This window comes from Schistocerca americana, chromosome 6 (assembly GCF_021461395.2).
Source record: "Schistocerca americana isolate TAMUIC-IGC-003095 chromosome 6, iqSchAmer2.1, whole genome shotgun sequence".
Lineage (NCBI taxonomy): Eukaryota > Metazoa > Arthropoda > Insecta > Orthoptera > Acrididae > Schistocerca > Schistocerca americana.
Window position 1 is genome coordinate 376,315,252 of NC_060124.1, and position 24,940 is coordinate 376,340,191.

Below are 24,940 nucleotides of genomic sequence, written 5' to 3' on the forward strand. Positions count from 1 at the left end.
AGTAGTTCTAAGTTCTAGAGGACTGATGACCTCAGATGTTAATTCCCATAGCGCTCAGAGCCATTTGAACCTATTGTCTTTTTACATTCCTCTTAAAACAGAAAAATTTTGTATATATTTCAGCCTAAAGTTATTGTTATTTAAAAAAAGTATTATTCCTTGTCAAATGTTGCAGATAAAAAGAAAACAAACACAAAAAAGATAAGAAACGGAAACTTTAAAATGTACGACCGGTTTTTAAATATGAGGTAGCTGGTCATTAAATCTACAACAAATAGATTATCATTCACAGTTCTAAAGAAGAATTATGCTTTAATTGACGCTCACTTCGTAGGATACGCACAATATTGCTCACGTTTAAATGGAAAGTGGCGAGTGATGGGAGGAACATGGGCAGCGCCCGAGCTATCCTCTGGCCATAACGGAAGCAATAACGAGACATGGCGTTGCAGCTGGATGGTGTGTCTGCTTGCAGTAGTGGAGAGGAGGTTCAGTACGGAAAATGTAATGAAGACCGTGCCGGCAGCCAGCAGTCAGGTTTGTGTGTGTGTGTATGTGTGTGTGTGTGTCGTGTTTTGCTGTGCCGTGTATCGCGGCTGGGCTCGGCTGGGACGCGCAGGTCCCGTCCGGTTCGATAAGAGGAGCGCGGGGCAGCGGCGGCGAACTCTTGCACAAATATTGGCTTTTAATTTGCAAAATGCGTGCTACGTGTTACTCCCGGCGCCGTGTACCTGCCGTGCAAACCGGCGGGCCCGCCGCCCTCCAGAGGAGCAGCACCGGCCACTTGTGCGATACTGGTGCAGGATTCTAGCTCGGAAGTGCTGCTGCCTGACTACCCACCGTACAGTGTGCTGCGGGCGCTTGCGCATGAGATTCTCATCGTTAACCAATACTTGAGAAGCTATCGCTATTTTTCTACAGCTCACAAATGTCACATCAGGAGAACATAGCAATAATTTTTAACAATATCTGTAGGAACAGACATTGATAATGATCTTGGACTTGTACTAAATTTACGAAAATTATTCGCAGTTGTGGAGTCTTACTGCTGTTACCTGCATTGGGTTTGAAGATACTACTTACTGGCGACAAATGAAAGTTGCTGCTGGACCGTGACTCGAACCTGAATTTCCCTCTTGCGAGTGGTTCCCTTAACCATTGCTCTTTTTACAGCAGTATGAATCTCTAACTTTTGCCTGTCCTCATTCTCCCGATCTTTCTTGTACCGAGAGTGCAACTGTCTTTGCTTCCTGAGCATTCTCCGAATGGCGCTGTTAAACCACGGTGGGTCTTTTCCGTCCGTAACCCACTTGTCCACGCATCAGCACGGCTTTAGAAAGCATCGCTCCTTCGAAACGCAACTCGCCCTCTTTTCACATGATATTTGAGAACCATGCATGAAGGGTATCAGACGGATGCCATATTCCTTGATTTCCGGAAAGCGTTTGACTCGGTGCCCCACTGCAGACTCCTAACTAAGGTACGAGCATATGGGATTGGTTCCCAAATATGTGAGTGGCTCGAAGATTTCTTAAGTAATAAAACTCAGTACGTTGTCCTCGATGGTGAGTGTTCATCGGAGGTGAGGGTATCATCTGGAGTGCCCTAGGGAAATGTGGTAGGTTCGGTGTTGTTTTCTATCTACATAAATCATCTTTTGGATAGGGTGGATAGCAACGTGCGGCTGTTTGCTGATGACGCTGTGTTGTACGGGAAGGTGTCGTCGTTGAGTGACTGTAGGAGGATACAAGATGACTTGGACAGGATTTGTGATTGGTGTAAAGAATGGCAGCTAACTCTAAATATAGATAAATGTAAATTAGTGCAGATGAATAGGAAAAAGAATCCCGTAATGTTTGAATACTCCATTAGTAGTGCAGCGCTTGACACAGTCACGTCGATTAAATATTTGGGCGTAGCAATGCAGAGCGATATAAAGTGGGACAAGCATGTAATGGCAGTTGTGGGGAGGGCGGATAGTCGTCTTCGGTTCGTTGGTAGAATTTTGGGAAGATGTGGTTCATCTGTAAAGGAGACCGCTTATAAAACACTAATACGACCTATTCTTGAGTACTGCTTGAACGTTTGGGATCCCTATCAGGTGGGATTGGGGGAGGACATAGAAGCAATTCAGAGGCGGGCTGCTAGATTTGTTACTGGTAGGTTTGATCATCACGTGAGTGTTACGGAAATGCTTCAGGAACTCGGGTGGTAGTCTCTAGAGGAAAGGAGGCGCTCTTTTCGTGAATTGCTACTGAGGAAATATAGAGAACCAGCATTTGAGGCTGACTGCAGTACGATTTTACTGCCGCCAACTTATATTTCGCGGAAACACCACAAAGATAAGAGAGATTAGGGCTCGGGCAGAGGCTTATAGGCAGTCATTCTTCCCTCGTTCTGTTTGGGAGTCGAACAGGGAGAGAAGATGCTAGTTCTGGTACGAGTACCCTCCACCACGCACCGTATGGTGGATTGCGGAGTATGTATATAGATAGATGTATAGATGGCTATCAGAGCATACTTCCAGGACAGAACCTAACTTCCATATGCCTACGACCCCATCGCTCGCAACTTTATTTGGAGTCTCGCCATAGGATTTCAATGCAACAAACGTATTCAACGTCATAAGCCTCGAAGGGTAAAATGACGATGGTAATACTAACGCTGACTACGTTGCCTCCTTGAGAACTTTTGGCGGAAATCCAAATAAAGTGTTGAGCGATAAGGCAGTATACAGTGTAACATATGGACTTTGTGGTCAGTGCTGAAAGCGTCAGGTAGCCAAGCTGTCAAGTCTACCGTTCGCGACAAGGGGGAAATTCGGGTTCGACTCCTGGTCTGGAACAAAGTTTCATATGTCAACAATAGATAATACATTCATACATAATACAACTAATACCAGAAAGACTTCGCAGTTGCGAATAAATTTCATAAAAAAAATTGTAAAATGGAATTTCGGGCTTACTCTGTATTTTGGACTGTAGTAAACAACGAACAGCTGTATCTAAAATCCTTTGGGTCAAATTGAAACAGGTGATAGTGAGTCCACAATTTTTAATATTGAAGTAGGAAACCAATAGTCAGAAATACATATTTATTGTATTATGGACATACACAACGTACATCGAATAACAACGACGTAGCTCTTAGGAACTGTTCAAAGTGACGACCGCCAGTCTCAATGCATGCTTGGGTGATGTTCTGCCACACTCTCTCTAAGACCCCTGGTATCTTTTGTAGCAGGAGAAAGGCATTTGGACCGGAGCGAGCAAGTCTTCATCGGTTTCTACGGAAATTTTATACGCCAACGTCTTAAAGTAACCGCAGAGGAAAAAGTCCTGAGGTGTAATATCCGGCGGTCGTGCTGGCCATCGGACGGGACCTCTCCTTCAAATCCAACGATCCGTAAGTGCTGTTCAGATACCCGCGAACATTAACGTCGAAGTGGGCTGATGCACAGTCGTGATTAAACCACATCCTTTCGCGGACCACAGCGGATACAGTCTCCAAAAACTATGGCAGCACATCTACGATGTGTGATCAAACGTATCTGGACACATGGCTGAAAATGACTTGCAAGTTCGTGGCGCCCCCCAACGGCAATTCTGGAATTCAGTATGGTGTTGGCCCACCATTAGCCTTGATGACAGCATCAACTGTCGCAGGCATACGTTCAATCAAGTGCTGGAAGGTTTCCTGGGGAATGGCAGCCCATTCTTGACGGAGTGCTGCACTGAGGAATGGTATCGATGCCGGTCGGTGAGGCCTGGCACGATGTCGGCGTTCCAAACATCCCAAAGCTGTTCTATAGGATTCAGGTCAGGACTCTGTGCAGGCTAGTCCATTACAGGGCTGTAACTGTCGTATAACCGCCACAGGCCATAAATTATGAATAAGTGCTCGATCGTGTTGAAAGTGGCAATCGGCATCCCCGAATTGCTCTTCAACAGTGCGAAGTAAGAAGGTGCTTAAAACATCAATGTTTATCTCAGTTGTGATAGTGCTACGCAAAACAACAAGGGATGAGGCCCCCTCCATGAGAAACACGACCACACCAAAACACTACCGCCTCCGAATTTTACTGTTGGCACTACACACGCTGGCAGATCATGTTCACCGGGCATTCGCCATACCCGCACCCTGCCATCTGATCGCCACATTGTGTACCGTGATTCTTCACTCCACACAACGTTTTTTCACTGTCCAATCATCCAATGTTTATGCTCCTTAGACCAAGCGAGGCATCGTTTGGCATTTACTGGCGTGATGTGTGGCTTATGTGCAGCCACTCGACCATGAGATCCAAGTTTTCTCACCTCCCGCCTAACTGTGGTAGTATTTGCAGTGGATCCTGATGCAAATTGTGTGATGGACAAATGTCTGCCTATTACACATTTCGACCCTCTTCAACTGTCGGTAGTCTCTATCAGTCAGCAAACGAGGTCGGCCTCTACGCTTCCGTGCTGTACGTGTTCCTTCACGTATCCACTTCACTATCACATCGGAAACAATGGACCTAGGCATGTTTAGAAGTGTAGAAATCTCGCGTACTGACGTAAGACACAAGTGACACCCAATCACCTGACCACGTTCGAAGTCCGTGCGTTCCGCGCAGCGTGCCATTCTGCTCTCTCACGATGCCTAATGACTACTAAGGCCGCTGATATGGAGTACCTGGCAGAAGGTGCAGGCCAAATGCACCTAATATGAAAAACTTATGTTTATGGGGCTGACCGGATATTTTTGATCACTTAGTGTAGCAGCAGCGCCAGGTAACGTAGACCAGTCAAACAGGGAAGCAGCAAATAAGTTCCTATCAGCCGATCTTGGAGTATGTGCGCCCATACGCTGACAAAGAATCGTTGCATGGTGATCACCGATGTCAGTGGCGTGGGGATTGTCGCCACTCCGGATTTATGCCGTTGCAATAAACGCATTGAGACTGGTGGTCGTCGCTTCAAACATACTATGAGCCATATTGTTGTTATGCGCTATCCGAGGAGTGCTGTGTATGTCCGTAACACAATAAATGCGCATTTCCGAAGAGTGGTTCCCTATCTCAATATAATCGATTGTGAACCCAATGTCACGTGTCTCAGTTTGACCTAGAAGTTTTGAGACACCCTGTATTTCGACTGACAGACTTCCTTTTCCTTTGTCGTTTTTAAATGCGCCATGAAGGGGCGGGCTGGCTGCGTATAAAATTGCTCTTCAGTCAAATGTTCCACAGATTTAAAAGATGTTTTAAAATACATAAGCAGATGATAAATATGTTTTAATACATTAACAATGTTATGATAACGATACATTGAACTCATAACAAAGATGATATGCTGAGTTGCAGACGGGAACAATGAAAAGTCTGTTACACATTGATGTTTCGGCCAAAGCCTTCTCCAGAAGAGAAGACACAAAAACACATTCACACAAGCAAGCACATTCAATCAAATGACTGCTATCTTCATCCACTACTGCCATCGTGCTTACGCGTGTGTGTGTGTGTGTGTGTGTGTGTGTGTGTTTTCTTTTCTGAAGAAGGCATTCCGAAAGCTCAATGTGTAACAGTATTAGTGTTGTGCCTGTCTGCAACTCAACATATCATCTATATGGTGAGTAGCAATCTATACTTTTCATAATATTTGCTATATTCCAACCCCAAATTTCCATTGTTTGTTTTTTAATGCAATGGTTGATAAATTTACGATTATTAAACATTTTTGATGACTTTACATTGGAGTTAAATCATAATCACTGATGATGCTATGGCGTAACAGTGATGCTGTGGATGCATGAAAATGATGATGATGATGATGGAGTGGGATGATGAATATGACTATAAGACTCTGTGGAACTGATGGTACCAAATAAAGATCAGCAGGGTGGAAGAAGTGGAAAGAAAGGAAAATGGATGAGATGAGGTGGAGCGCTATAATTAGTTGATCATGAAGGTGGGATGGTGAGTATGACTATAAGGCTCTGTGGAACCAATGGTATCGAAAAAAGGTCAGTGGGGTGGAAGAAGTGGAAAGGAAAGAAAATAGACGGATGGGATGAGGTGGAGCGGTATGATTAGAGTTGAAAGGAGGGGTATACCTCAGGACGCATTTTATTGTTGAAACCGAGCAAGATGGCTCAGTGGTTAGCACACCGGACTCGCATTCAAGAGGACGACGGCTCAAACTCGCGCCAGGCCATCTTGATTTAGGTTATCCATGATTTCGCTAAATCGCTTCAGGTAAATGCCGGGATAGTTCCTTTGAAATAGCATGGCTGATTTCCTTCCCCATCCTTCTCTCATCCAAGTTTCTATTCCGTCTTTGATAACCTCTTTGTAGACCAGACGTTAAACACTTGTCTCCTCATACTCCTCCTCCTCATCCTCTTCCTTATTGTTGAAGATTGAGAATTAGCTGAAATTAAGGCAGGAGAGGATTGAAAGGCATGAGGGTACGTGGATGTAGTCGCTCAGTAGGGTGATTATTGGGTGGGATACTGGGTGCCAGGGCTGGACTTTGCGATGAATGCATTGCATCCGAAGGTGCTCGAGGAAGAGAAGGAGGCGTGATAAGTAAATGAGTTGGTACAAGATGCGAGCTGGAAAAAACAGGTGGTTGTGGGGGCCTAGGCGAAGCGCAAATTTTCCAGTAGTTCGACTTGTAGAATTTAGGGGAAGTAAAGATCAAGGCAAAGTTAGCGTAAGTGAGGATGGGACAGATGAGACATTTATAGGGAGGATAATGGTAGAAGAACGTAGACCGTAGGTACGGCCTTTCAGTGGACATAGTCGGTTTCGAACTTCGTGTTGGATTGTAAGGAGGCGTAAATTCCGCAGTTTACTGCCGAACGTTAGTCGTACATAAAAGGGCCAGGCAAATGAAAACAAAGCAGATGGAAAAAAATGAAGTAAACTTCCAGTGCTACCCTGGTGTGCAATGTGAGTTGCGTATGTGTGATTGTAGTCAATGTTTTGTTTGCAATGGCGTGGTCACTCCCAAACAGCAATTAAATTAGCCCTGACACTGACAACCTGCAACCAGGAATAACATGTGAATTAGTCCTCCGAGTTGTGGTAGTACTCTATTTAAACTTAATCAAGATCGGTATTTGGAGCCTAATTCTAGGACAAGTAGCACATCTGGTTACTGTAAAAATAACACTCAAAGGAAAATATGCAAAATGCCCAGATATTGCCTTACAACGTTAACTCCTATTAGTTATCTAAATTTGAGATCGGGAAAAACATCTACGACATCGAAATCGCGCCTCCGTTTATTCGATGGTAACCCTACAAGGTTGATACTGGATAGCTTCGATGTTAAGAAAGCCTCTCTTCTGCCTGACACTCATAGTACAGAGCTCTATGATCAAAACAATAGAACTTAGCACATTCACTGTGAAAGACTCATCTGCTTAGCTGTCGCGCGTATATCACTGAATTCACTGCTGGGAAGGGCAATTCTGCAGTGCCGATCTGCGAAGTGTTGCCGGCCGTCGTCAGGTTGAAGTGGGTTCCATAGCTGTGAATTGAAAGTACACAGAGAAAGTGAAATGGCGTCCGCAAATTCTTTAAGGTCTAAACTGCTCCAGTACAATGCCGGACTGTATCGAAAGTTCTGTTGGCTCATAAGCCAGGTGCAGAGACTTGATTCACGTATGCAGTCGTAAAGAAGAACTTCGTAATTCCTCAGTCCCCACAAAGAAACACAAATTCGCTTTCCTGCTGACAGAGAAATGAATGATACCGTTCCTAATGGCAAAATTGGCACATTATCAAATCTAATAGTGAGACTTTCACTAGCGGCTTACCATCAACGTTTCACAACGCTGGCCGGTCGGAGTGGCCGAGAGGTTCAAGGCGCTACAGTCTGGAACCGCGCGACCGCTACGGTAGCAGGTTCGAATCCTGCCTCGGGTATGGATGTGTGTGATGTCCTTAGGTTAGTTAGGTTTAAGTAGTTCTAAGTTCTAGGATAACGTTCTACGAGTCGGGGCATGGAACGTCAGAGGCTTGAACGTGGTAGGGAAACTAGAAAATCTGAAAAGGGAAATGCAAAGGCTCAATCTAGATATAGTAGGGGTCAGTGAAGTGAAGTGGAAGGAAGACAAGGATTTCTGGTCAGATGAGTATCGGGTAATATCAACAGCAGCAGAAAATGGTATAACAGGTGTAGGATTCGTTATGAATAGGAAGGTAGGGCAGAGGGTGTGTTACTGTGAACAGTTCAGTGACCGGGTTGTTCTAATCAGAATCGACAGCAGACCAACACCGACAACGATAGTTCAGGTATACATGCCGACGTCGCAAGCTGAAGATGAACAGATAGAGAAAGTGTATGAGGATATTGAAAGGGTAATGCAGTATGTAAAAGGGGACGAAAATCTAATAGCCATGGGCGACTGGAATGCAGTTGTAGGGGAAGGAGTAGAAGAAAAGGTTACAAGAGAATATGGCCTTGGGACAAGGAATGAAAGAGGAGAAAGACTAATTGAGTTCTGTAACAAGTTTCAGCTAGTAATAGCGAATACCCTGTTCAAGAATCACAAGAGAAGGAGGTATACTTGGAAAAGGCCGGGAGATACGGGAAGATTTCAATTAGATTACATCATGGTCAGACAGAGATTCCGAAATCAGATACTGGATTGTAAGGCGTACCCAGGAGCAGATATAGACTCAGATCACAATATAGTAGTGATGAAGAGTAGGCTGAAGTTCAAGACATTGGTCAGGAAGAATCAATACGCAAAGAAGTGGGATACGGAAGTACTAAGGAATGACGAGATACGTTTGAAGTTCTCTTAACGCTATAGATACAGCAATAAGAAATAGCGCAGTAGGCAGTACAGTTGAAGAGGAATGGACATCTCTAAAAAGGGCCATCATAGAAGTTGGGAAGGAAAACATAGGTACAAAGAAGGTAGCTGCGAAGAAACCATGGGTAACAGAAGAAATACTACAGTTGATTGAAGAAAGGAGGAAGTACAAACATGTTCCGGGAAAATCAGGAATACTGAAATACAAGTCGCTGAGGAATGAAATAAACAGGAAGTGCAGGAAAGCTAAGACGAAATGGCTGCAGGAAAAATGTGAAGACATCGAAAAAGATATGATTGTCGGAAAGACAGACTCGGCATACAGGAAAGTCAAAACAACCTTTGGTGACATTAAAAGCAAAGGTGGTAACATTAAGAGTGCAACGGGAATTCCACTGTTAAATGCAGAGGAGAGAGCAGATAGGTGGAAAGAATACATTGAAAGCCTCTATGAGGGTGAAGATTTGTCTGATGTGATAGCAGAAGAAACAGGAGTCGATTTAGAAGAGATAGGGAATCCAGTATTAGAATCGGAATTTAAAAGAGCTTTGGAGGACTTACGGTCAAATAAGGCAGAAGGGATAGATAACATTCCATCAGAATTTCTAAAATCATTGGGGGAAGTGGCAACAAAACGACTATTCACATTGGTGTGTAGAATATATGAGTCTGGTGACATACCATCTGACTTTCGGAAAAGCATCATCCACACAATTCCGATGACGGCAAGAGCTCACAAGTGCGAGAATTATCGCACAATCAGCTTAACAGCTCATGCATCGAAGCTGCTTACAAGAATAATATACAGAAGAATGGAAAAGAAAATTGAGAATGCGCTAGGTGACGATCAGTTTGGCTTTAGGAAAAGTAAAGGGACGAGAGAGGCAATTCTGACGTTACGGCTAATAATGGAAGCAAGGCTAAAGAAAAATCAAGACACTTTCATAGGATTTGTCGACCTGGAAAAAGCGTTCGACAATATAAAATGGTGCAAGCTGTTCGAGATTCTGAAAAAAGTAGGGGTAAGCTATAGGGAGAGACGGGTCATATACAATATGTACAACAACCAAGAGAGAATAATAAGAGTGGACGATCAAGAACGAAGTGCTCGTATTAAGAAGGGTGTAAGACAAGGCGGTAGCCTTTCGCCCCTACTCTTCAATCTGTACATCGAGGAAGCAATGATGGAAATAAAAGAAAGGTTCAGGAGTGGAATTAAAATACAAGGTGAAAGGATATCAATGATACGATTCGCTGATGACATTGCTATCCTGAGTGAAAGTGAAGAAGAATTAAATGATCTGCTGAACGGAATGAACAGTCTAATGAGTACACAGTATTGTTTGAGAGTAAATCGGAGAAAGACGAAGGTAATGAGAAGTAGTAGAAATGAGAACAGCGAGAAACTTAACATCAGGATTGATGGTCACGAAGTCAAAGAAGTTAAGGAATTCTGCAGTAAAGTAACCTATGACGGACGGAGCAAGGAGGACATCAAAAGCAGACTCGCTATGGCAAAAAAGGCATTTCTGGCCAAGAGAAGTCTACTAATATCAAATACTGGCCTTAATTTGAGGAAGATATTTCTGAGGATGTACGTCTGGAGTACAGCATTGTATGGTAGTGAAACATGGACTGTGGGAAAACCGGAACAGAAGAGAATCGAAGCATTTGAGATGTGGTGCTATAGACGAATGTTGAAAATTAGGTGGACTGATAAGGTAAGGAATGAGGAGGTTCTACGCAGAATCGGAGAGGAAAAGAATATGTGGAAAACACTGATAAGGAGAAGGGACAGGATGTTAGGTCCTCTGCTAAGACATGACCTCTCGACGCCCGCCAGAGAGCCTCTCAGCCAGGCAGTGCCCAGTTCAGAGGACACCTCGCCTTCTTAGCGTGCACTCTCCACGCGTTCAGTCACCGCAACCGTTACATACAGAACACCTCCTACGTTACCAGTCATGAAGCTGTCTACCAACCGCCTTCATCTCAGTTTAGTGGAAACTTCCAGAACTTATTGTAACTCCTTCTCCGACTATAAATTCAGGCAATGAGATTCATTTCACTGCCTCGTGGGGGAGTGAGAACTTCCACGACCATTAGCTCGCCTCTGTGGCAGGCATTCCTCTGATATCCTTCCGTGCTAGAAAGGCTGGTGGCGGCGCTTTTAAGCTCTCTCTATGATCTTAGACTTTGAAATTCGTCCCGCACCCAATTCTTTCATAGCAATGGCATCGCAGCTAATAGGAGCCCATTCCAACGTCTTCTCAATGGAGCAGCGGTCCTAGACAATAAACGTCCCTATCGTCTTACTTATTTCAGAGCCAAATAAACTGCTCTGCCTTCAGCTCTCAGCCTCCATCGCTTTCGAAGACTGCGGAGGTACTCATTATCCCTGCTGTCAGAACCAGCACGAAATTATTCACAAAGCATGCAAGTATACGGAAACGAAAACTATCCAGTACCAACCAGTAAATTATTAATAATTCGATAACTCCACCTAAAGATACTATGCCATACAAAGTAAATGTGAAATATGAATTCTTAAAATTATTCATGTATGGTGGCAAAATCTTGCCACCTTACAAACCGTTTATCATTTCAAAAGTAAGCGTCATAGCTGTTAATAGATTTAATGTGAGACAAGACGGTCAGTGCCTTCATGGAAAAATATTTGCTATTGCTTACCAAACTATGATTATACCCGCCGGCCGGGATGGTCGAGCAATTCTAGGCGCTTCGGTCTGGAACCGCGCAACCGCTACGGTCACAGGTTCGAATCCTGCCTCGGGCATGGATGTGTGCGATGTCCTTAGGTTAGTTAGGTTTAAGTAGTTCTAGGGAACTGATGACCTCAGGTGTTAAGTCCCATAGTGCTCAGAGCCATTTGAACCATTTTTTTATGATTATACCCAGATGTGCGTCTCTTCATCCAGTGCAAATCGACAGCCGTGAATGTCTTTCTTCAGGACTCCAAAAATCGCCTGGGGAGAGACCATGACTGTATGGAGGATCTGTATGGGCTTCCCAGCAAAACTTCTGTAGCGTAGTTGCAACAACCATGGCAACTTGTGGGCCCATTTCACGTTTCGTCGGAAAGGCTTTACACATGCTCCATCAGTCTCAATCCCTCCCCATGCCATTTCCATACTTTTGGAGCCCTTTAGAAAGACATTCGTGGCCATCGGTTTGCTTCAGATGAAGAGGTGTGCCCCTGGGTACAATCATGGCTCCGCAGGCGACGGGAAAACATTTTTCCATTAACGCAGTATTATCTGGTCTCACAGTGAGATAAATGTATTAATAGTTATGGTGAATAATTTTGAAATTATAAACAGTTTACTTACTTTATTCAAGCTGTCCTCGTTTTCAATTGCCTGCCCCTCATGCTTCACGTATTAGTCAGAGGGATCGTTTGTAGACGGAGAGGTGGAAAGCGTCGAGTGGAGCAACCAATGATGGTATCTTGGTTTTTCTGTGGATTTACTTGAAGTTTCCATGTATCATATTACACTACCCAACAAGGAGATTCAAGTGGCGTTGGAGGGAGGCATCAGAGAGTTGGGGGGTTGTCATTAGTTATATAGGTGGTGTCATCAGGATACTGCAGGAGGTACGTGGACAAAGACTTCGCCCGTCGTGCATGTTTTTAGCGCATTGTGAGTGTTCTGCACAGGGCTTGCGATCGACATGACAGATTGACCATATTACAAAGTGTGTAGCTCCGTCACTGGTGGAACAGTGGAATTCAGCTACACTCGAGTCACCGCTTGGCCTCCATTGTCGTACTCGTTTCGAGCAAATAATGGAATTGATCGGGTTCCACGCATTATCCAACTGGTAACCACTAACACAGTTCATCAGATTTCCCACCATGTGAATTTCTACAGATTCTTTAATAATGAAGTCCCACAAGATTTTATTATGACCAAAATTATTGTTTTCTTTATTTCCACGGTAAACTAAATGTTCTTATGAATGGAGTTGAGGCGATGTAAAACTTACTTTCATGTTTCGCATGAGACAATACATCTCTAAAATTGTGATTCCACCGCTTTCTCCTCGAAAACTTTTATTTTCGCGAGAAATTAATATGATTGTTTGCATGTTACTGTATATCAGTTATTATATGTCAATAGTTATTATATATCACCAGCAGCAGTTATTACATATCAATTAATATTAGATTTTCCATCTTAAGCTTACTGCAATCAAAGAGAATTTTTCACTGTATGGAGTGCACTTTTATTTTCAAAGCATCTTCTGTAGTCATTCTGGTAATATAATATACATGTCTCTACATCTTGGTACTTACAGATTAAAAACAGTATATCTCTGTTCAAAGGTTAGCAATACTGACAACTTACACAGAAAACAAATGAATAAGCATACTGTGCTGAGTGTGCAACATGTGAAACTACTTTATTATTTCTCTTGTCTACTTTACAGAGTTGAGATGAATTGGGAGAAAACGCGAAAGCAGCGTAAGAAAAACCGATTTCAAAAAAGGTGAAAAATTGCGAAAAGTGAATGAATGGTCCTTCAGTTTTCGACCTAAATCTGCGCTAACAACGAAGGGGAAAGTTGTAGACTTCACAATATGTAAACAAGAGAAATGTCACTTAAGTAAACTGTACTCCAATTTTATAAACTTACACTATTTTTAATTTACAATAAATACCAAAATGTAGAGGCATATTACGTATGAAACGTCCCCTTTCAACAATTATACATGACTGTGCTTAAACTGACACAAAATATTTTTAGCGCAACGCAATCTGACTTTCAAAATTCCCTACAAAAGAGTGGCCCTGACTAACATTAAACTATACCTTTCACAAATCACTTACCTCACAAAAATCTTCGCTGCTCAAGCTACTGCAATACAGCGAGCGCCACTACTGCCAGCTAAATAAAAGATTCAAACTATGGAAGGCACTAACTACTGATAGGGATAGTTAGCAAATGAAAGATATTAATAGAGAACAAACAATGTATTTACCTTGATATCATCATATATAAATATAGCAGTTCATGACAAATTACAAATCTCCGCCATCTCTCTCCCCACATCCACCACTGCTGGCGGCTCACCTCCAACTGCGCAACGCTACGCGCTGTTCACATCCAGCTGCCGCTGCCCAACACTACAATGGCGAGTATTACAACAATGCAAAGCAGACACAGACTGCCCACAGCACAGCCAGTGATTTTCATACAGAGGTGGCGATACCAATAAAAAAAACCTAAACAGCCTACTTACACGTACAGCATATTTCGAAGGACATTTTTTTTAAATTTATAAATACCAAGACATAGAGACATATTATGTGCAGTATATTTCGATAGAAGATGCTTTATAAGTAAAAGAGGAATTTGTCCAGTGAAAACAACTGATTAAACTGTTGGTCAAACAGAAGAATATAAGGAGAATTTTCTTCTCCAAATTATCTGTACTTTCTGCAGGTGACATTTGTGCATCCCTAAAAAATTCTCTATACACCTACACAAGAATAGCTGTTAAGAATAAGTTTTTATTTCACCTATTAGCAGTTGCTCGTGAAACACGTCCAAGAGTCAGTCGATAGATAGCATGTGAGCGTTTATAATACATGTGACGAGCAACTTCGGACTCCGAATTCAAACAAAATAACAATGCTAGCCCTGTAATTACAGAGAAAAACACAAACTTTACAGCAGAGTGTTGAACATACATCAAATGTGATCAAAGTTAAAATAATCTACTCCATAAAGGACTAAAATACAACAGAATCCCAGATCTAAACAAAAAATAAAGCAGGTCATAGTTGCAACTAAAAATGCAGCTAATGCCGCAATATTCAATACAAGTAGAAAACCAACAATAGGTCACAAAGTGAGTAGGATTCTTTAAAAAGAAAAGAGGAATGGTCTGGTTTTAATATATAATAAATGACACTAAAAATTAAAATCCATAAATAATGAACTGATAAGCAATCACAGTTACAAAGTCAGACAAATGTAGTATACTATTTATAATGAAAGAAGGTACTCAGATAAAACATATGAATTCTTTGATGCTAATAATACACAGTACACAAAAAATACCCATCGAAATAACTTCAGAGGAAAATTAACGATGAATTAAATAATATACATTTCCTCTTGACTGACAATGAAAAGAAATATGTCACAACATGAACCAAATATGCATCACATTTACGGGTACAGCCAAAAATACACAAAGAAGAAATCCATAAGCCCTTAGCCAACTCTTTAAATTCCTGCAAGATACAAACTGCCTCAGAAACTAAATAAAATATTGATGAAAAGTTATACAAATGTTACAAAACATTCTATAAAAAAACAGTAGGGGATAATCTGAAAAACTGAAAGATACGAAACTCCTTCACGGTGCTCATTTTTTAATTCCCGGATGTTGCCAGCCTTTACTCAAACGTACCTGTATGTGTAACTTAAATATAACTGTTCATCATCATTTACAACTTCATCCATACTCCACACATCAAGTTATTATGTGCAGTGGAGGAAGGGGGTTCTCCTGTAACACCTACTATATACTACCTTTTCTGTTCAGTTACTGAACAGTGTGTGTACATGATGACTCTCGGCACGCCTCCACAAAAGCGCAGTTTTTCCGTCATAGATCTATGATGGTACACATGTAAAAGGAAGTTCAGGAGGTTGGAATGCGTCGCTTGTACCGTGCGCAACAGGAAGTTTCCAGTCAAACTCGATACACACTCTTGCTTACTAAACGAACTCTGAAAGGAACATGCTGATCATATTCGGACTGTCTGTATCTACAAAATTAAAAAAAGACTAAACTCTGTGATCACGCCCATGACTGTAGGATGCTGACTATCTGCCACCTGATCGTCTGCCAAATACGATCATCCTCTCTGCTCGCCGTGGTCGGCTTTACAGATCCTGGAAATTGGCATCACGAGGTTCACTTCGGTCATGTACTGCCAAATAGTTTATGGCTGTTACAATTTTCAGTGATTTATCGTCAATAACACAATAGAAAAGTAACGGACTTTTCCTCCAATTTATACGCAATACATGGCAAGTTGCTACACCAAGCGTCAATGCTCTGCTGTTTTCCAGCATTTCACTACACTTTTCTGGCGTGTAAACCTTCCCATATATACATGAATTATTTAGAACGATCTCATGGAACATCAAGCATCAATCATTATGCTTATGCACATCATGAAGAGCAGAGGCCTTGTGAAACTGGTTTGGGGTAGGCTCTGACGATTTCGTCTCGGTAAGAACATTGTCCTGAATACTGTCAACGAGCAAATCCCTACTCCAGTCAAAGAGCTGTCTCGTGTCGAGGAACATGACATCAACATGAGTGCCGTTGTCTACGGGTTACTGAACCTCATGGACAAATAGACCGAATTCAGTTTCACAAGACCTGGGTGTGCAGAATCAATGCTGATTCGCAGCGAGGAGATTTTCGTTCCGCTATTACGCAAGCATAAAACATATTCAATAAATTAACACGATTGGCATCAGGATGTGGGAATGTTCGTCTTTCCAATGACCCTTTTTGAAATCAGGAATGACCTTCACTTTTTTATAATCGCCTGGAGCCTTACGTTGCTCCAGCGATCTACGATAAATTGCTGCTAGGAGGAGAGCTATCTCTTTCACGACTCTAATGACACGTCCTCCAACATAATCCTGATAGAATCATTCAGGTATTTCAACAGGTTGAGATGTCTGTCTTCTGCTAAGCGATTTTTATTGATTTTCTGATTCGCAGTCATTTAATACGTGTCATATCGCGCTTGTACGTTGCCTGAAACAAGTTACCGTACTACGATTCCCCGTAGTGAATTCAGTATTTTGGCCTTTTGTTTGCCTTCATCCCTTCCGGTTGTTGCCAGTATGATCACTAAGCTAGTGAATAAACCATTTCGATCCATTTGTACAACCACAAAATTTTTCGTAGATAAAATGGCCGCAACTGTAGTGATTAGTTAGAATCAAACAACAGCACCCGTTTGAATATCGTTTTTTACCATTATGACCATGAAATTGTAGCGTTAAAGCATAAAATTCAAACTGAATGAGGAATTTTTTCCAGTTGTATTTACTTACACAACGTGAGCCTCAACTACAGTCAGAAATCGTAATACTGTACTCCACTGAAAACAACAAGACTAAATAATTTCAGAGATGATGCTGGGATATTTTCTGAGTATTTAGGTACAAGGGAAATCCGCAGTCTCCAATGGCTCGTTACAGATTAATACAATAACTATGATTTACTTCGGTTCGTTAATCCAGTTTCCATTGTTTCTGTGAATTTAACACCTACCAGACGAAATACGTACACATTGTATTCAGAATGTTCTGTCAGTGTACAGCACAGCACATAAAAAATGCATAACTGTTCGCTTACGGATATTGTTCAAATTGTAGACCACCATGATCTCGGAAAATTGACACACAGAAGAATCCTACAACTTTGGTGTTTTACTTCCGAGACCGTGACAATCATAGCAACAAGGTCCACATGTTCAAGTGAATATCGTCCGGAGCCATGTTAACTAGGCTCTCCAGTTGCCTGTAGAAGAAAGCCTCCATTGGATGACTTCTAATAACGAGCTGGCCATGGCACAGGACCACCGCGAACAACTAGCTATACCTATTAATTTGGATGGGAAGCCTGTTTTCTAGATTAAAAATGACGACTTTATGTCAAAGAGATCATCGTATAATCATTCGCTTATTTCAATTTCGAGCTGTTCAACCCACTGACGAGGTGGAACATGTAGTGAAGGTGTACTGCGACTAGAATGTATCCTGCAAGACTGCGACAGTTAAAAAGCCGAAAAGAAACTGTGATAACGCACTTGGAGCAAATTGTTGTGGAGGACAGATATCTACTCAAAAACAAAGATTCCCAATTAATATGTACAGCCAGAACTGAATGTGAAGGAAGTGTATTTAAGGTTGGGAATCGTGAATGTTGATCGACACAACATACTACGGATCGCCTATTCTCGTGTGATGTGGTCACGCGCTAATGGTACATTCTATTGATCCATTATTGAAATGGGTAATACGTGGACACCATTTCTCAATTCTGAAAGAAAACGGCAGCGGTCGTAATAAAATCAATGGACTGATCATCAGAGAAGGCATTTCTGTTTACCATTAATACGAAGAAAATATGGTTCTTGTATTTTGGAACAGTGAAGTCATTGTCCTCTATGGTGAAGACTGTATCCCAAGAACTTCGAGACTCAAGCTTCTCCTTTTATCGCAATAAAAACGATGGCAAAAGTATGTTCATTTGTTTTTTCATCAAGGCACTCATCGGGCAACCTGGAGTTAATCAGTAGCAACAATAATGAATTGGTGCTTGGTGCCACACGCCTTATCATCTCGCCTCGACTACCAACAGCGAGAGACACTCTCTATGGCAACCAATTTTCCATGTAGACAGCTGTTTTATGAGAGGCTTTTCATGGGAGAAACAGACACCTAAAGATACAGTCACAGTTGCCATGGAGTTGTGGCGTCATCAACCGCAGTGGATAATGTTTCGTTTAAATGGAGACTTTGTTGAGCAGTAGTAGAAGTTCAAAAATTTTGATGGTAGTAGTTCGTCTGAAGATAACTGACGATCTTTAGAAATTGAAATCGCCTTTTAAGGTTTACGTCGTCTGCATTGGTGGCTGCTCACATCCCATTTATATTTATATTTCTTAGATTTCTTTCACTTCTTTTATAGTTTCTTCGATGTTGTGCAGAAGAAAGAACAGAAATGATCGGCTGCAAACGTCTTTCTCGGTGGTTGACACTAACTTGCCTTTTTTATATTTTTTTTTCAATATTTCCATTTGGTTTTTTACATAAGATGATGTCCACTTTCTTATTCGTGTTTCTCCTAGTTTATTTTATGGTATAACACAGTTGGTGTTACTTCTGCCACTGCTCTACGATGTCTGCTGTCGTGAAAGCCTACCGTCGCCTTGAAAATGTTACTGTATCTCCTGTTAAATTGTGAAGCAAATGTTACTCTGAATTTTGGACAAGTATGAAGGGGACCTGGACGTCATAAGGGCCCAAAAAAGATTTTTTTTATTTAAGTAAATTCGGTGATTCTTCCTGATTCTAAAAATATATGCTTTATGTATAGTACCTCATCATTTTCGTGTTTAAATGCCTTTCTAAAGCAGATGTGGCATGTGAAACCTTAGGTGTCATACTACAGCCAAACACAAAACCTTGCCTACAGTGTCTCGTTATTCAATTTTGGCGCCAGTATTTCCACAGCACTCGTTTGTTTAATACCCTTGAAGAATATATCGTCTGTGCTGGGAGCATGAGTTTGTTGCAGTCGATCTTTCTGTAGATACCAGTAGACTACGTGAATTTACTTACGTTTCTCAAATGCGTTTGTGTTGTAAGCTTATTGTTGTGACTGGATATTTCAACCATTTTGCACCATACAATTCCAAAACTGAAGACGTGTAATTGCAGACGAAAATTTTACGGCACGACACAAGCGTGTTGTTGGGAATCGTGAAAAAAAAATTATTACGCCGCAGCGAAGTGAGATTAGGCTTAAAGGTTCATTATGCTTCAAAATGTAAGCTGAAATATCTTAATGAAAATAAACAAAATGTTGGTGATGCAAATATTGAAAACAACAAACCGTTATATTTTAATTAATAAGTGGAAGCATTCAGAATTTCTTTCACCCGTTTCTAAATTTAAATACTGTAATAGTGAAAACTCCCTTACGTTTAGTCAGAATGTAAGTAAGAGAAAAAGCCTGTCCAACAAAATTGTAACGGAATGTCAAGTGTGTAAAATAACGAAATGTACAATGGCATCTACTGTAGCATGCACAAAATATACTGAAGTGAATATTAGCCTTTCTTAGGCAATTAGGTGTACTGGTAAGCGAAGAGAAGCAGCCCAGGTATTCTGAGCTATGATGGGTCTCCCATAGCCACCTGTCAAATTTCAGAGGTATTATAAACGTTTGCATGCCCTAGCAGAAGTTGTTGAAGCATCTATGCACAAAGCAGCGAAAGAAACTGTAGATATTTACCAATATCCTGATATTGTTGCTGCACTGGACGATTCCTGTCACAAGAGAGGCCATACAAAGTACATCGCTGAATGGAGTCGTGACAGTTACTTCTTCTGATACAGGCAAGGTGCTGGACTAAGAATGCCTGAGAAAACGCTATCCAAGATGTACCAATTAGGTAAATGATCACACTTGTGACCAAAGCTTTGAAGGAAAGCAACAGGAAAGTCTCCGGTTTTGGTAGATCAGTTGCTAGACGTGGTCTGCGACACACTCACTGCCTTGGTGGTGGTGACTCTAAACGCTTCAGTAGTGCTGTGGCTGCCAAACCATTTGGTGGAAGTGAAATTTTAAAAATGGAATGTCGATGACATGTGCAAAAGAAAATTGGGGCAATACTTACGAAACCTTGTAAGGGCACGTTAGGAATAACCTCTCTGATGGCAAAGCAGGGCAAAGCAGACTCATCAAATCAGAAACAGAAAATCTTACAGAATATTATCGACTAGCCACCAGGAGACACACCGAAAATGTCAGTGAGATTAGAAAAGTAATTTGCGCCATTCTGTTTCACAGAATATCCACTGATGAATATGTAAGTGGGCTGCTTCTGTGTTTGCAGCGCTGTGTAGCGCTTTGCATTGGATTGTCTGCGCTTTCTTTGTGAGAGACTCTGTGGCTGGTCGGACTCGTTGTTGGAAGTTAATCGCCAGTAGTGTTGGGCAGTTGGAAGTTAGTCGCCAGCAGTGATGGAAGTACTGTTGGGAAGTTGGAGCTGAACAGCCAGCAGTGATGAAAGTAGTGTTGGGCAGTTGGAGGTGAACAGCCAGCAGTGATGGATGTTAAATGTGAGAAGTTAGCATTGATGGAGGTTAGAGGTCTGAAGTATTAGCCTAGGCTAACGATCTGTACGTGTTCGACTTGGAGATTGAATATTATTCATGATTATATACCTTTGTGCTAGATGTCAATGACGATTTGTATTCGTGTTTGAACTGTACGTGTTCGACTTGGAGATTGAATATTATTCATGATTATATACCTTTGTGCTAGATGTCAATGACGATTTGTATTCGTGTTTGGACTGTATGTCACATTATTCAGGTAAAATACACATTATTTGGTTTGCAACAAAATCTTCTTTACTAACCACATGCCTATTAGTAGCTAATGGCTTTAGTAGTTAGAATCTTTTATTTAGCTGGCAGTATTGACGCTCGCTGTACTGCAGTAGTTCACTTAATGAAGATTTTTGTGAAGTAAGTGCTTAATGAAATGTATAGGTCTGAATATCAAGAGCTGAATATCAAGAGCTCAGCTGGAAACCCAGTTCTGGGCAAAGAAGGGAAAGCAGAAAGGTGGTAGGAGTATATAGAGGGTCTATACAAGGGAGATGTACTTTAGGGCAATGTTATAGAAATGGAAGAGGTTCAAAAATGGCTCTGAGCACTATGGAACTTAACATCTATGGTCATCAGTCCCCTAGAACTTAGAATTACTTAAACCTAACTAACCTAAGGACATCACACAACACCCAGTCATCACGAGGCAGAGAAAATCCCTGACCCCGCCGGGAATCGAACCCGGGAACCCGGGCGTGGGAAGAAATGGAAGAGGATGTAGATAAAGATGAAATGGGAGATATGATACTGCGTGAAGAGCTTGATAGAGCACTGAAAAACCTAAGTCGAAACATGGCCCCGGGAGTAGACAACATTCCATTACAACTACCGACAGCCTTGGGAGAGCCAGTCCTGACAAAACTCTACCATCTGGTGAGCAAGATGTATGACACAGGTGAAATACCCTCAGACTTCAAGAAGAATATAATAATTCCAATCCCAAAGAAAGCAGCCGTAGACAGATGTGAAAATTACCGAACTATCAGTTTAATAACTCACGGCTGCAAAATACTAACGCGAATTCTTTACAGACGAATGGAAAAACTGGTAGAAGCTGACCTTGGGGAAGATCAACTTGGGTTCCGTAGAAATATGGGAACACGTGAGGCAATACTGATCCTACGAGTTATTTTAGAAAATAGATTATGAAAAGGCAAACCTACGTTTCTAGCATTTGTAGACTTAGAGAAAGCTTTTGACAATGTTGACTGGAATACTCTCTTTCAAATTCTGAAGGCGGCAGGGGTAAAATACAGGGAGCGAAAGGCTATTTACAATTTGTACAGAAACCAGATGGCAGTTATAAGAGTCGAGGGGCATGAAAGGGAAAGCAGTGGTTGGAAAGGGAGTGAGACAGGGTTGTAGCCTCTCCCCGGTGTTATTCAATCTGTATATTGAGCATGCAGTAAAGGAAACAGAAGAAAAATTCGGAGTAGGAATTAAAATCCATGGAGAAGAAATAAAAACTTTAAGGTTCGCCGATGACATTGTAATTCTGTCAGAGACAGCAAAGGACTTGGAAGAGCAGTTGAATGGAATGGATAGTGTCTTGAAAGGAGGATATAAGATGAACACCAACAAAATCAAAACGAGGATAATGGAATGTAGTCGAATTAAATCGGGTGATGCTGAGGGAATTAGATTAGGAAATGAGACACTTAAAGTAGTAAAGGAGTTATGCTATTTGGGGAGCAAAATAACCGATGATGGTCGAATTAGAGAGGATATAAAATGTAGACTGGCAATGGCAAGGAAAGCGTTTCTGAAGAAGAGAAATTTGTTAACATCGAGTATAGATTTAAGTGTCAGGAAGTCGTTTCTGAAAGTATTTGTATGGAGTGTAGCCATGTATGGAAGTGAAACATGGACGATGGAGGGTAAAAATCGTAGAGGGAGACAAAGAGATGAATACACTAAGCAGATTCAGAGGGATGTTGGCTGAAGTACGTACTGGGAGATGAAGAAGCTTGCACAGGATAGAGAAGCGTGGAGAGCTGCATCAAACCAGTCTCAGGACTGAAGACCACAACAACAACAACAGGTTATTGTCAGGATTTCTTCTTATTCAGGACAATTCTTTTGTATTAATTTTTTGAAGTCAGGTTGTAATTTTTTTTGAGAAGTCAGATTGCGTTGCGCTAGAATATTGTGAGTCAGTGTTGACGTGATAAGAAAAAGTAAAGAGAAAGTAGGCTCTGTACGTTCAGTTTTACTCAGCTGTTTCAGAGTCAAATAACGTAGAAGTTTCATCTTCTCAGTCATTCTGCAATTTAAGTACAGACACAGACATTTAAATAAAGAAGTTTCAAATTTCCACAGCATAGCCTCTGCCATAAAACCAACACTTCATGGTACAAATACAACAGATGTGAAGCAAATGAACAATAAATACGCACAACACACTCACCACACACACACACACACACACACACACACACACACACACACACACACACACACACACAGCAACAACAACAACAACAACAACACACCAGAAACTGTTACGATAGAACTAAAGCCAATATACAGAGATCTTTCAGATTCTAAACTTCTGGAAAAGTTTTTACACTGCATAACACAGAATTCGAATGAAAGCTTCAGTAGTTGTATTCGAGAACGTTTGACAAAAACTGTTTTGGTAGCATTTCAGCTTTTAAGTTTGGTGTAATGGACGGCATAGTACGTTTTAATGATGGAGTAACAACTGCATTAAAAACCATGAGCAGAACAGGCATCAAAACTGGGAACAACATGAAAAGTGAGCTGCTGAAAAAGCTGCTGAAAGCGTGACAAAGGAGGCAAAAAAATACAAAGAAATTAAAGGAAAGTAAAGAATATGAAAAAGACACTCAGAATGAACAAGAAATGGAGCAGGAATGCTTTAACATTTTATCATTGAGGAAAACGACATGCAAGTCTTTAGTTTCAATTTTCTGTAATCAACTTTCATTACCTCATCCAATATTAAAGCTACAAAAACAAAATTTTTCATAGTACTCGCCTCGCACTGGACAATATATCAATATTAAATAGTTTAATTTGGAGCATGTCGTATGTTCTTAAATTGTTGGAAGAAAAAACTGACTTATATTTTAAAAAATGCGCGAAAGAACAAATTGATAAATATTCTTGGCTTACTGTTTCAGCAAGTTAAGAATTAAAAGAATAAAGTTTGCTTTGACCTTTTATTTTGAACAGTGTGGAAGTACAGTGACCTAAAATAAAAATTACACGTAATTCAGTACACATGATAAAAATCAGTATTCACTCCGCTATGTATTTGTCAGTTTTTAAATATTTTTCACAAAGAGGTCACAATACACTAATTATTTGGTTAAAGTTTCATTCCCATGTCTATTAAAGTTTTTGAGTTATTTAATTTGGAAATACTACTAAAAACTACAGGCCATGACGTCTAGGTCCCTTGAGGCATGGTTCCCTGATAATAATGACATTTGATTCTAAATTTCAACGACGATGGTAGTATTTTCGCAAGGGCGACGAAAAAGTACATTTAAGAGTTTCTGAAATAATCATTTTTATACGCTTTTCAACACAAAACTGATGTACACTATCCGACCAATAGTATCTGAATACCTAGTAGTAGACACTAATGTAGGGAGTGTTCTCAGACTGCCTCTTTATGAAGGCTTGAATTCTACTGAGGACATTTCCAATGAGATGTTTGAATGTCTGTGGAGGAATTGCCGGCCATTCTTCCTCAAGGGCCGAAATCGAAGTAGTGATGCTGGGTCAAAGTCGACGTTCTAACTCATACCAAAGGTGATCCATTGGGTTCAGCTCGGGACTCTAGGCAGGCAGTGAATTTCAGGAATGTTATTGTCCACAAATTACTTTCTCAAATCTGCTGTTTTTTTTTTTTATTTTTGCTTGGTGCGTTGTCATGCTGATACAGACATCATCTCAGGAGCGTTTCTACCGTATGCAGTACAGAATGCTCCGCAAACTGCGTTCATATCATTCCCAATTTAGTGTTTTCCAAAGCACAATGAGATGCCTAACCACGAAAAATATTGTCATACCGCAACACCACCTCCTGTTGGCACTACACATGATGGTAGGTAACGTTCTCCAGGTATCCGACAAACTGAAATCTTTCCATCGGAATGCCATAGGACACAGCAAGATTCATCACTCC

The 24,940-nt window shown here is 41.3% G+C and overlaps 1 protein-coding gene across 1 annotated transcript in view; it reads left to right on the forward strand.

Annotated features, from left to right (window-relative positions):
- Nucleotides 1–440: 440 nt before the first annotated feature.
- LOC124620155 (aspartate and glycine-rich protein-like) overlaps nucleotides 441–24,940 on the forward strand; it is a 41,150-nt gene continuing 16,650 nt past the window's right edge. The window contains exon 1 of the mRNA XM_047146824.1: nucleotides 441–537. Coding sequence (XP_047002780.1) covers nucleotides 441–537 — 97 coding nt within the window. The remainder of the gene's footprint in view (nucleotides 538–24,940) is intronic.